At 40.2% G+C, this 12,088-nt stretch overlaps 1 protein-coding gene across 2 annotated transcripts in view; it reads left to right on the top strand.

The window, feature by feature from the left end:
* Nucleotides 1–5,055: 5,055 nt before the first annotated feature.
* pdia6 (protein disulfide isomerase family A, member 6) overlaps nt 5,056–12,088 on the top strand; it is a 24,055-nt gene continuing 17,022 nt past the window's right edge. Inside the window, exons 1-2 of one of the 2 annotated variants that reach the window (XM_034161648.1) lie at nt 5,056–5,302; nt 6,165–6,306. In XM_034161648.1, coding sequence (XP_034017539.1) covers nt 5,224–5,302; nt 6,165–6,306 — 221 coding nt within the window. In that variant the 5' untranslated portion in view covers nt 5,056–5,223. The remainder of the gene's footprint in view (nt 5,303–6,164; nt 6,307–12,088) is intronic. The other variant, XM_034161647.1, reaches the window with a different exon arrangement.

Genomic DNA, 12,088 nt, shown 5'->3' with positions numbered 1-12,088 from the left:
ACGTGATCAACCTCTGCGTTGATCACGTACCAGCCTCGTCAGTCGGTGTACAGCGAGCGCGTCTGTGCGCCCCGACAAAAGTTGGCACCAACGCGTGCGTAAATGTCAAGTTAAACGCAATCAAACTGCGAGACTTCCGGTCAGATGTTTTGAAACAAGGCAATTACTGTTTAGTTTTTTTTTATCTGCAGAAGTGAATATCTGATTATACTTAAAATTGATTATACAAACTCATAAAACGTTTGACTATAAAGACTTATTTTATGTTGGCAAAACGGATTGTTTTCCGAATTGTGCATGACAATTTTACAGACGCAATGACACAGTTGAATTGACAAGTGAATCCTTTAAAATATTGATATTGATTTTTCCTTTGTCTTTGAAAAAAACTATGCAAATACCCTCTCAAATGCAGTGAGTGAATGAACAGACCCAAGGATGGATCAATCTGATCCCGATTGTTAACACAATATCTTAAAAAAACAACAAAATGCAATAATCTTTTACGGATCAATCCAAAAAGCAACTTTGGTTTGCTTATGGAATATTCCATAGCCCCGCCTGCCACTTTCTGAACACTGGATGGTTGGAGGTTTTGGATGGATGGGTAGAAATTAGGAGTGGTTGAATTTACATGTAGTTCTTTTTTCAAATCTCATTGGTGTGGCCATCATTGCTTATTTATCTTTCTGTAAATATTACAGCTCTTGGCAAAACTCTAGTTTACTTGCATTAATGGATAATGTCCTCCAGGTGGAGATATTGCTCCATTTCAAGCACCTATTATAGCAACCTGGGTTTTCTATAGCACCTCAGCAGTGCCACAGGCTGATCACCTCTGTGCCACACCACATTGATGGCAGTTAATGCAAAAGGATCCCCAAGGGAGTACTGAATGCATAAATTAACATACTTTTTTGAGGTTTGATCTTTCTGTATTAGAAATCCTTTTTTGAACTGATCTTATGAAATGTTGTAATATTTTGAAATACACACGTTCTATTACTTTTTCTTTTCAGTTTTTTTTTTGAGCTGTAGGCCACAATGATCAAAATTATCAATATTATACACACGTATAAAAGTGCACAATCTCGCCCTTTTAATTCCAAGTTGAAATGTTTTTCACTTTTATTTTTGTTTATTTTATTTTTTTACTTCCGGATATGGTAGTGGTTGTTTGTCGTGAGCTTGATGTAATGCAGTGCGCACAGGCGCGGTTCATCATACATTTCCGCCGTATTTTAATACATTTTGAATTGCAAAATGGAGGAAACTCCGCTATTATTTTATTTTACTTTACAGTATTACGTTTTATTTGATATATTTTTGAATGATAGTTCGGAAATAGTCACTGTATGAATCTGCGAGTTCATAACCTCTTTGGAAATGTCGTTCAAGTTATTGGTCCTCATCCATTATAACCTACGCTCCCCCCTCCCCCTCCCGAAAAAAATGTTTGCGTCAGCACAGTGAATTATTTATTGATCGGCAAACAGATAACGAAGTGATCATAAATCGAGTGCACAGTGCTTTGACTTGTCCTCTGTCTCCACCTAGTGGTGATAACTTTGTATTACATGCATTAATGTTGTGACCAAAGAAAGGAAACCTCCTCCCCAAAGGTTAAAAACTATATACAATTAGAAGTGTATTCAGAGGGTGCCCCCCCCCCCCAAAAGTCTTAAATTTAAAGTAAGCCTAAAACCAAATTTACAGTAACTCCTTGCTACAAACAATCCACTATTGTTCACATCCCAAAAACACCCAACATCACCAGTCTCAGTGACTACAGATGGGTACCTCCAACATCTTTGAAGGTCTGTTGCTGTCCTACCTAAAAGACATTACAGAGCCCCTGTTTGATCCCCATCTTTTTGCAGGTCAAGCAAACAGACCCACTGAAGACGTAGTCGGGACTGGGTTACATCACATCTTGAACCTTTGTGTGCCTTTCATTCACTGAAAACTGTCACACACACAGTCCAGTGCAAGTGTCATTGCTAGTTTCCACCTGACATGCGTTATTTTTACACCTTGCGCCCATATCCCAGATTACCAATAGCATTTGTGCTCATTTGTGTGTGTTGGTCTTAAAATGAAATGCGCTCCAGTGCAGAGCTGGTGCATTATCATCTGTCACCAGAAAGTGTTTTTGCCTTGTTTGTGAAGAGCTAGGTTGAAAGTCTAGCGCTGTCTGGTGCTGTAAAAAGAAACACTCAGATGCATCTTACATAAGTGGATTCACAACACATGTATATTGTGCATACAGTGATGTGCAGTGGTGCATTGAACTATGAAACTGAACTAAACTAAAAAAAAAAAAACAGTCATAACTAATGGAAAACACCAAACTTGATTAACTTTGGTTTGCATCGTATTTTAATATTGATTTTCATCCTCTGGGCACCTGGAGCTGAGTGGAGATTATGTGGATGAGAGGACTCACGTTTCAGAAGAGGTCTGGGATTTAAACGTGGTTTGAAATGAAAATATAGATGCTGATAATGCATCAAGAAACATATCAGCCTCTGTTTTGATACAAAAACAGGTAACAGGCACAGGTGACTGTGCAAATCATTCCAGTCACTGTAGCTTCCAACATTATGTTTGTTCTTCTGGTTACTTGTAAGCATCTGTCTCACAGCCCTACAGTAACACAGGAAGCACCAGGACCCTAAAGACTTGGACCTTTGTTTTCCTGCAAAGATATTGGCATTGTGGACCACTTCTGTGCTGTGACCTCAACAGTGCATCCGGAAAGTATTCATAGCCTTCACTTTTTCCACATTTTACGTTACAGTCTTATTCCAAAATGGATGAAATTATTTTTTTCCCTGAGCTCAGGTGCATCCTGTTTCCAGTGATCATCTTTGAGAGCTTAGTTGAAGTCCACCTGGGGTAAATTCACCTGATTGGACATGATTTGGAAAGACACACACCTGTCTACATATAAGGTCCCGCAGTTGACTGTGCATGTCAGAGCACAAAGCAAGCATGAAGTCAAAAGAATTGTCTGTAGACCTCCAAGACAGGATTGTCTCTCAAGGCACAAATCTGGGGAAGGGTACAGAAACATTTCTGCTGCTTTGAAGGTCCCAATGAGCACAGTGGCCTCCATCATCCACAAATGGAAGAAGTTCAGATCCACCAGGACTCTTCCTAGAGATGGACTCCCATAGCATTTGGGGAAGAAGGGCCTTAGTCAGGGAGGTGACCAAAAACCCGATTTGTCACACTCTATCAGAGCTCCAGCATTCCTCTGTGGAGAGAGGAGAACCTTCCAGAAGGACAACCATCTTTGCAGCAATCCACCAATCAGGCCTGTATGGCAGAGTGGCCAGATGGAAGCCACTCCTTAGTAAAATGCACATTGCAGCCCACCTGGAGTTTGCCAAAAGGCACCTGAAGGACTCCCAGACCATGACAAAAATATTCTCTGGTCTGAAGAGACAAAGAGTGAACTCCTTGGTGTGAATGCCAGGCGTCTCGTTTGGAGGAAACCAGGCACCATCCCTCTGGTGAAGCATGGTGGTGGCAGCGTCATGCTGTGGGAATGTTTTTCAGCGGCAGGAACTGGGAGACTAGTCAGGATTGAGGGAAAGATAAATGCAGAAATGTACAGAGACATCCTGAATGAAAACCTGCTCCAGAGCGCTCTTGACCTCAAACTGGGGCAATGGTTCATCTTTCAGCAGGACAATGACCCTAAGCACACAGCCAAGATATCAAAGGAGTGGCTTCAGGACAACTCTGTGAATGTCCTTGAGTGGCCCAGCCAGAGCCCAGACCTGAATCCTATTGAACATCTCTGTAGAGATCTGAAAATGGCTGTGCACCGATGCTCCCCATCCAACCTGAGGGAGCTTGAGAAATGCTGCAAAGAGGAATGGACGCAACTGCCCAAAGATAGGTGCATCAAGCTTGTAGCATCATATTCAAGAAAACTTGAGGCTGTAATTGCTGCCAAAGGTGCATCAAGTATTGAGCAAAGGGTGTGAATTCTTATGTACGTGTGATTTCTTAGGTTTGTTTTTTTTTTTTTTTTTTTTACATTTTTAATAAGTTTGCAAAAATTTTAAAAAATTAAGCTTTTTCATGTTGTCATTATGGGGTGTTGTGAGTTGAATTTTGAAGGGGGGGAAAACAACAAAATGTGGAAAATGTGAAGTGCTGTGAATACTTTCTTGATGCACTGTATGATGCGCACTGACCAGGTTTGAGACCAAGTGTGAAGTAACTGGGATGAGAATCAGCACCTCCAAATCTGACAACTCCAAATGGACAACTGGGAGGAGGCCCGGGGGAAAGACCCAGGACACGCTGGAGGAATAATATTTCCCAGATGGCTTGGGAAAGCATTGGTGTCCCCAGGAAGGGTTACAGCACTTGGCTGGGGATAAGAAAATGTGGGATGAGTTGCTTAGTCTGCTGCCACCACGACCTGGACCTGGATAAGCGGCAGAAAATGAATAAATGAATTAAATAAACAACAGTGATTACATGCCTATAGAAGAAGATACGGCGGTAAGAGTGAACAACAAACCAACCAGCCCTTACCAAAAAGTAGTATATGCAAGTATGTTTCAAGTATACTTCTAGTTTACTTTTTATATACTTATCAGTACTATTTTTTGGTAAGGGAGTACACAGAGTCAAAACTACTGTTTTACTCCTGGTGTGATGCTTTTCTCGCAGTGTTGTGAAGATGGTGTTTAAATAGCAGTGCCATATTGATCAATATAAATCATTCTTTATATTGCTTATTTCTTTCCTGTTAACAATAAGAACTTTATTAATCCTGAAAGAAATTGTTTAAAATCTTTATATTTAAGTTAGATTATGCATACGATGTTAACTTATTAAAGTTTTTTCATGTATTGTTACGTAAAATGGGTACATGGGTAAAACAAAGCAGTTTATATGTCATATGAAATTTAGATTTGTATTATTATTTATTTTACATGCATATTTATTTCCTTAAAATATGTGAATACAACATAAATGAATGTTTTACAACAATAGTTTTTCTAAATTATTATTAATAATGAGAATATAATAATTATAATTACTACAGTGTTTAAATGTGAGTCATCTTTTTTTCTGATTACGTATTCTACTTCCGCCGTATCAGGAACTAGTCACTTACACGGCGCACACTGATTGGCTAACAGACAGCGTCTCTGCAAATCCACCAATCAGCGCGGGCCACGGTGAGAATTTTCGATGTACTTTTGTGGGAGACAGAGCAGCTCAGCAAACACAAATCCTGCTTCTGAAGTCAGAATGAGCGTCTTGTTGTTTGGTAAGTGTTCAGTGGTAACTGCTTTATATTTATGCTGAATGAAATATGTATGTAACTGCATTTTTATCCTGTTTGATTTCAGCTAAGCTAATGTGCACAGACATTGTCAGGCATTTTGCTATCATCGTTCAGTTTAATTAAATTTACATTAAATGGGTAATTATGCACATTTTTAACAACCTAATACGGTCAACCGGGTGTTCTATATTAAAATTACATTTACATATTACAATTTGAGTTAATGTCCTTTAAAAAAAAAAAAGACGAAACAGTACTTTGTTTCTGTCGATTTAAATGTAAAGGAGCTATTTGCTAAGCCACGCCCCCTGTCTGCAGAAAGGAGTTTGTTGTAACTATTGAAATTGGCTTCAGGGCTCTTGTTTCTACCAGATTTTGGCACGAAAAGCGCCACTTTTAGTTAGAAATTGGGAATCAGCTATTTGACTAGGTGCCATGTAACTGGATGCACCTAATGGGATATTTTGTGCCTCTGAAACAATTTTCAAGGTCTCTGTGTGCTTCTGTTTTCAGAATTAAGCTTCCTGTCAACTTTGCAATTAAGATATATCTATTAAATGCATCAAAAGCCTTCAAATTGGAACACCATCCAGACACCACTTTAATCTTACATGGAGAAACAAATGTTTGGGCCTTAAAGGATGATTATGAAATCAGGTCATATTTATGTAAAAATGTAGACAGGTAAAATCTGATGTCTGTGTAATATGACCCCTTTAATGCAAAAGTTTGGTTGACACACCGCCAATAAATCAGCACATAAGCTGTAACTGAGCAGGCTTCTGTCATGTCTTTGAATGTCACTTCTATTAGTTGATGCCGTTTTGTGTGTTGCTCCTAATAGGCGTGTTGGGCTGTTCCCTGATCCTGTCTGCGCATGGGATGTACTCGGCTAGCGACGATGTGATTGAGCTTAACCCGACAAACTTTAACAGGGAGGTGATCCAGAGTGACAGCCTGTGGCTCGTTGAGTTTTATGCTCCCTGGTGAGTGAAGAGGAAAAAAATAAAATGTTTGCCAGCATCTAGTCTCTGTTCAACACCCAGGTGTTGACACGGGCAGATGTGTGTATACTTTTATGCATGGATGCTCACGTCTTGGTTTTGACAAAGTAACGTTTAGCACACACTGTGTTTTAAGTCAACAAAATATATCCTGGTGCCATTAGGAGTAAGAAATTTCTTTATTTGCATTCATATGTCTTAGGTCAACAAAGCATTATGTGTGCAGCATTGCTGAAGCTGCAACCTGTGATTATTTTAATTATTTAATCAATCAATCAATCAATCAATTTTTTTTATATAGCGCCAAATCACAACAGTTGCCCCAAGGCGCTTTATATTGTAAGGCAAGGCCATACAATAATTATGTAAAACCCCAACGGTCAAAACGACCCCCTGTGAGCAAGCACTTGGCTACAGTGGGAAGGAAAAACTCCCTTTTAACAGGAAGAAACCTCCAGCAGAACCAGGCTCAGGGAGGGGCAGTCTTCTGCTGGGACTGGTTGGGGCTGAGGGAGAGAACCAGGAAAAAGACATGCTGTGGAGGGGAGCAGAGATCGATCACTAATGATTAAATACAGAGTGGTGCATACAGAGCAAAAAGAAAGAAACAGTGCATCATGGGAACCCCCCAGCAGTCTACGTCTATAGCAGCATAACTAAGGGATGGTTCAGGGTCACCTGATCCAGCCCTAACTATAAGCTTTAGCAAAAAGGAAAGTTTTAAGCCTAATCTTAAAAGTAGAGAGGGTGTCTGTCTCCCTGATCTGAATTGGGAGCTGGTTCCACAGGAGAGGAGCCTGAAAGCTGAAGGCTCTGCCTCCCATTCTACTCTTACAAACCCTAGGAACTACAAGTAAGCCTGCAGTCTGAGAGCGAAGCGCTCTATTGGGGTGATATGGTACTACGAGGTCCCTAAGATAAGATGGGACCTGATTATTCAAAACCTTATAAGTAAGAAGAAGAATTTGAAATTCTATTCTAGAATTAACAGGAAGCCAATGAAGAGAGGCCAATATGGGTGAGATATGCTCTCTCCTTCTAGTCCCCGTTAGTACTCTAGCTGCAGCATTTTGAATTAACTGAAGGCTTTTCAGGGAACTTTTAGGACAACCTGATAATAATGAATTACAATAGTCCAGCCTAGAGGAAATAAATGCATGAATTAGTTTTTCAGCATCACTCTGAGACAAGACCTTTCTAATTTTAGAGATATTGCGTAAATGCAAAAAAGCAGTCCTACATATTTGTTTAATATGCGCTTTGAATGACATATCCTGATCAAAAATGACTCCAAGATTTCTCACAGTATTACTAGAGGTCAGGGTAATGCCATCCAGAGTAAGGATCTGGTTAGACAAAATGTTTCTAAGATTTGTGGGGCCAAGTACAATAATTTCAGTTTTATCTGAGTTTAAAAGCAGGAAATTAGAGGTCATCCATGTCTTCGTCTGTAAGACAATCCTGCAGTTTAGCTAATTGGTGTGTGTCCTCTGGCTTCATGGATAGATAAAGCTGGGAATCATCTGCGTAACAATGAAAATTTAAGCAATGCCGTCTAATAATACTGCCTAAGGGAAGCATGTATAAAGTGAATAAAATTGGTCCTAGCACAGAACCTTGTGGAACTCCATAATTAACCTTAGTCTGTGAAGAAGATTCCCCATTTACATGAACAAATTGTAATCTATTAGATATGATTCAAACCACTGTGGTGCCTTTAATACCTATGGCATGCTCTAATCTCTGTAATAAAATTTTATGGTCAACAGTATCAAAAGCAGCACTGAGGTCTAACAGAACAAGCAGAGATGAGTCCACTGTCTGAGGCCATAAGATCATTTGTAACCTTCATTAATGCAGTTTCTGTACTATGATGAATTCTAAAACCTGACTGAAACTCTTCAAATAGACCATTCCTCTGCAGATGATCAGTTAGCTGTTTTACAACTACCCTTTCAAGAATTTTTGAGAGAAAAGGAAGGTTGGAGATTGGCCTATAATTAGCTAAGATAGCTGGGTCAAGTGATGGCTTTTTAAGTAATGGTTTAATTACTGCCCCCTTAAAAGCCTGTGGTACATAGCCAACTAATAAAGATAGATTGATCATATTTAAGATTGAAGCATTAAATAATGGTAGGGCTTCCTTGAGCAGCCTGGTAGGAATGGGGTCTAATAGACATGTTGATGGTTTGGATGAAGTAACTAATGAAAATAACTCAGACAGAACAATCTGAGAGAGAGTCTAACCAAATACCGGCATCACTGAAAGCAGCCAAAGATAACGATACGTCTTTGGGATGGTTATGAGTAATTTTTTCTCTAATAGTTAAAATTTTATTAGCAAAGAAAGTCATGAAGTCATTACTAGTTAAAGGAATACTCGGCTCAATAGAGCTCTGACTCTTTGTCAGCCTGGCTACAGTGCTGAAAAGAAACCTGGGGTTGTTCTTATTTTCTTCAATTAGTGATGAGTAGTAAGCTGTCCTAGCTTTACGGAGGGCTTTTTTATAGAGCAACAGACTCTTTTTCCAGGCTAAGTGAAGATCTTCTAAATTAGTGAGATGCCATTTCCTGTCCAACTTACGGGTTATCTGCTTTAAGCTGCGAGTTTGAGTTATACCACGGAGTCAGGCACTTCTGATTTAAAGTTCTCTCTTTCAGAGGAGCTACAGCATCCAAAGTTGTCTTCAATGAGGATGTAAAACTATTGACGAGATACTCTATCTCACTTACAGAGTTTAGGTAGCTACTCTGCACTGTGTTGGTATATGGCATTAGAGAACATAAAGAAGGAATCATATCCTTAAACCTAGTTACAGCGCTTTCTGAAAGACTTCTAGTGTAATGAAACTTATTCCCCACTGCTGGGTAGTCCATCAGAGTAAATGTAAATGTTATTAAGAAATGATCAGACAGAAGGGAGTTTTCAGGGAATACTGTTAAGTCTTCAATTTCCATACCATAAGTCAGAACAAGATCTAAGATATGATTAAAGTGGTGGGTGGACTCATTTACATTTTGAGCAAAGCCAATTGAGTCTAATAATAGATTAAATGCAGTGTTGAGGCTGTCATTCTCAACATCTGTGTGGATGTTAAAATCGCCCACTATAATTATCTTATCTGAGCTAAGCACTAAGTCAGACAAAAGGTCTGAAAATTCAGAGAAACTCACAGTAACGACCAGGTGGACGATAGATAATAACAAAACTGGTTTTTGGGACTTCCAATTTGGATGGACAAGACTAAGAGTCAAGCTTTCAAATGAATTAAAGCTGTCTGGGTTTTTGATAAGCTGGAATGGAAGATTGCTGCTAATCCTCCGCCTCGGCCCGTGCTACGAGCATTCTGGCAGTTATTGTGACTCGGGGTGTTGACTCATTTAAACTAACATATTCATCCTGCTGTAACCAGGTTTCTGTAAGGCAGAATAAATCAATATGTTGATCAATTATTATATCATTTACTAACAGGGACTTAGAAGAGAGAGACCTAATGTTTAATAGACCACATTTAACTGTTTTAGTCTGTGGTGCAGTTGAAGGTGCTATTTTTTTCTTTTTGAATTTTTATGCTTAAATAGATTTTTGCTGGTTATTGGTGGTCTGGGAGCAGGCACCGTCTCTACGGGGATGGGGTAATGAGGGGATGGCAGGGGGAGAGAAGCTGCAGAGAGGTGTGTAAGACTACAGCTCTGCTTCCTGGTCCCAACCCTGGATAGTCACGGTTTGGAGGATTTAAGAAAATTGGCCAGATTTCTAGAAATGAGAGCTGCTCCATCCAAAGTGGGATGGATGCCGTCTCTCCTAACAAGACCAGGTTTTCCCCAGAAGCTTTGCCAATTATCTGTGAAGCCCACCTCATTTTTTGGACACCACTCAGACAGCCAACAATTCAGGGAGAACATGCGGCTAAACATGTGACTCCCGGTCCGATTGGGGAGGGGCCCAGAGAAAACTACAGAGTCCGACATTGTTTTTGCAAAGTTACATACCGATTCAATGTTAATTTTAGTGACCTCCGATTGGCGTAACCGGGTGTCATTACTGCCGACGTGAATTACAATCTTACCAAATTTACGCTTAGCCTTAGCCAGCAGTTTCAAATTTCCTTCAGTGTCGCCTGCTCTGGCCCCCGGAAGACAATTGACTATGGTTGCTGGTGTCGCTAACTTCACATTTCTCAAAACAGAGTCGCCAATAACCAGAGTTTGATCCTCGGCGGGTGTGTCGAGTGGGGAAAAACGGTTAGAAATGTGAACGGATTGGCGGTGTACACGGGGCTTCTATTTAGGGCTACGCTTCCTCCTCACAGTCACCCAGTCGGCCTGCTTTCCCGGCTGCTCGGGATCTGCCAGAGGGAAACTAACAGCGGCTAAGCTACCTTGGTCCGCACCAACTACAGGGGCCTGGCTAGCTGTAGAATTTTCCACGGTGCGGAGCCGAGTCTCCAATTCGCCCAGCCTGGCCTCCAAAGCTACGAATAAGCTACACTTATTACAAGTACCATTACTGCTAAAGGAGGCCGAGGAATAACTAAACATTTCACACCCAGAGCAGAAAAGTGCGGGAGAGACAGTTGAAGCCGCCATGCTAAACCGGCTAAGAGCTAGTAGCTGCGCTAAGCTAGCAGATTCCTAAAAACACACAGTGAATAATGTGTAAATAATTTAGAGGTGATTCAGCAGAGGGAGTGCTTTAGTTAAGGCACGTGAAGATTACACTGTGAAGCAAATCGTTATCTAGGTAACTAGATCAATCTAACTGCGCAGATTAAACAGCTAACAGATACAGCAAAACACCGCTGTGCTCCGGAACAGGAAGTGATACAATACCGCAGTGAGAGCCAACCACCAGTAGAGGCAAGCAAGAGCCATTGAGTGAAGGGAGTGGTGGCAGCTCCAGCAGGTCTGTTCTTTTAATGGTTAAATGAACTTAATAAATTTCTTTTGACTAGTTGCGTAATAAAAAAATAAAAAAAATCAACTAGTCAGATGTTAGGCAGTTGACTTAACTAGTCATCACTATTAGATACAGAGGGCAAATTTCATTGTATGTGTAATGACCTGTAAAGGCCTTTCTGCTTAAGTACTGAAAAATTCTTAAACTATGGCTTATAGCTACCTGGTGCTTGCAGCTTTCAAGGTTTCCAGATGACGGGAGGTAGAGGTTGGGAAACGTAATGATGCAACAGACAAATGCTTCTTGGGGTGGACCATCTCATTTGAAAACAGTTTGTTCTCAAATGAAATGAATAAGTAAAGCTTAATCATGGTTTACTTACAATATTATTTACAACTGTACATACAGAGTTTAAAAGTCTCGTGTTCTTTTTTTTTAAGCATTTTGTCTTTTAAAGAAAGTCATGACTAATGGGCTTATTTGGGCGGTAAAGAATACACTTACTGTAGCCTTCATTTGTGAAGATAAGAAGGCTGCAAATGTCAACTGCTTCCCAAGCAGCCTTTGAAATGGGACAGCATAGTTGCGCCACTTATGACATAAACGCCCGACAACTGCAGCCGCTGAATCAGGACACAGCCTCGCTGTCAGTCCTCAAGACATCATCAAATCTATTGGCAACTTTTTAGCCTTCTGTTGATTACGAAAACTGTAATCATGCTATGTTTTAGGTAGTTCTTTTGACTCTATGAAAGTTTTTAAAAGAATATCGTCTCAGTTCACATACCTCTGCTGTATCATAATTATATCCACTAAGATGTACAGAAGGACCAATGCTTCATAACATTTTTTTGTAGTTCACTG

This window comes from Thalassophryne amazonica, chromosome 21 (genome assembly GCF_902500255.1).
Source record: "Thalassophryne amazonica chromosome 21, fThaAma1.1, whole genome shotgun sequence".
Taxonomy (NCBI): Eukaryota; Metazoa; Chordata; class Actinopteri; order Batrachoidiformes; family Batrachoididae; genus Thalassophryne; species Thalassophryne amazonica.
Note: the sequence above shows the minus strand (reverse complement) of the source record. Positions and strands in the feature narration are given on the sequence as shown.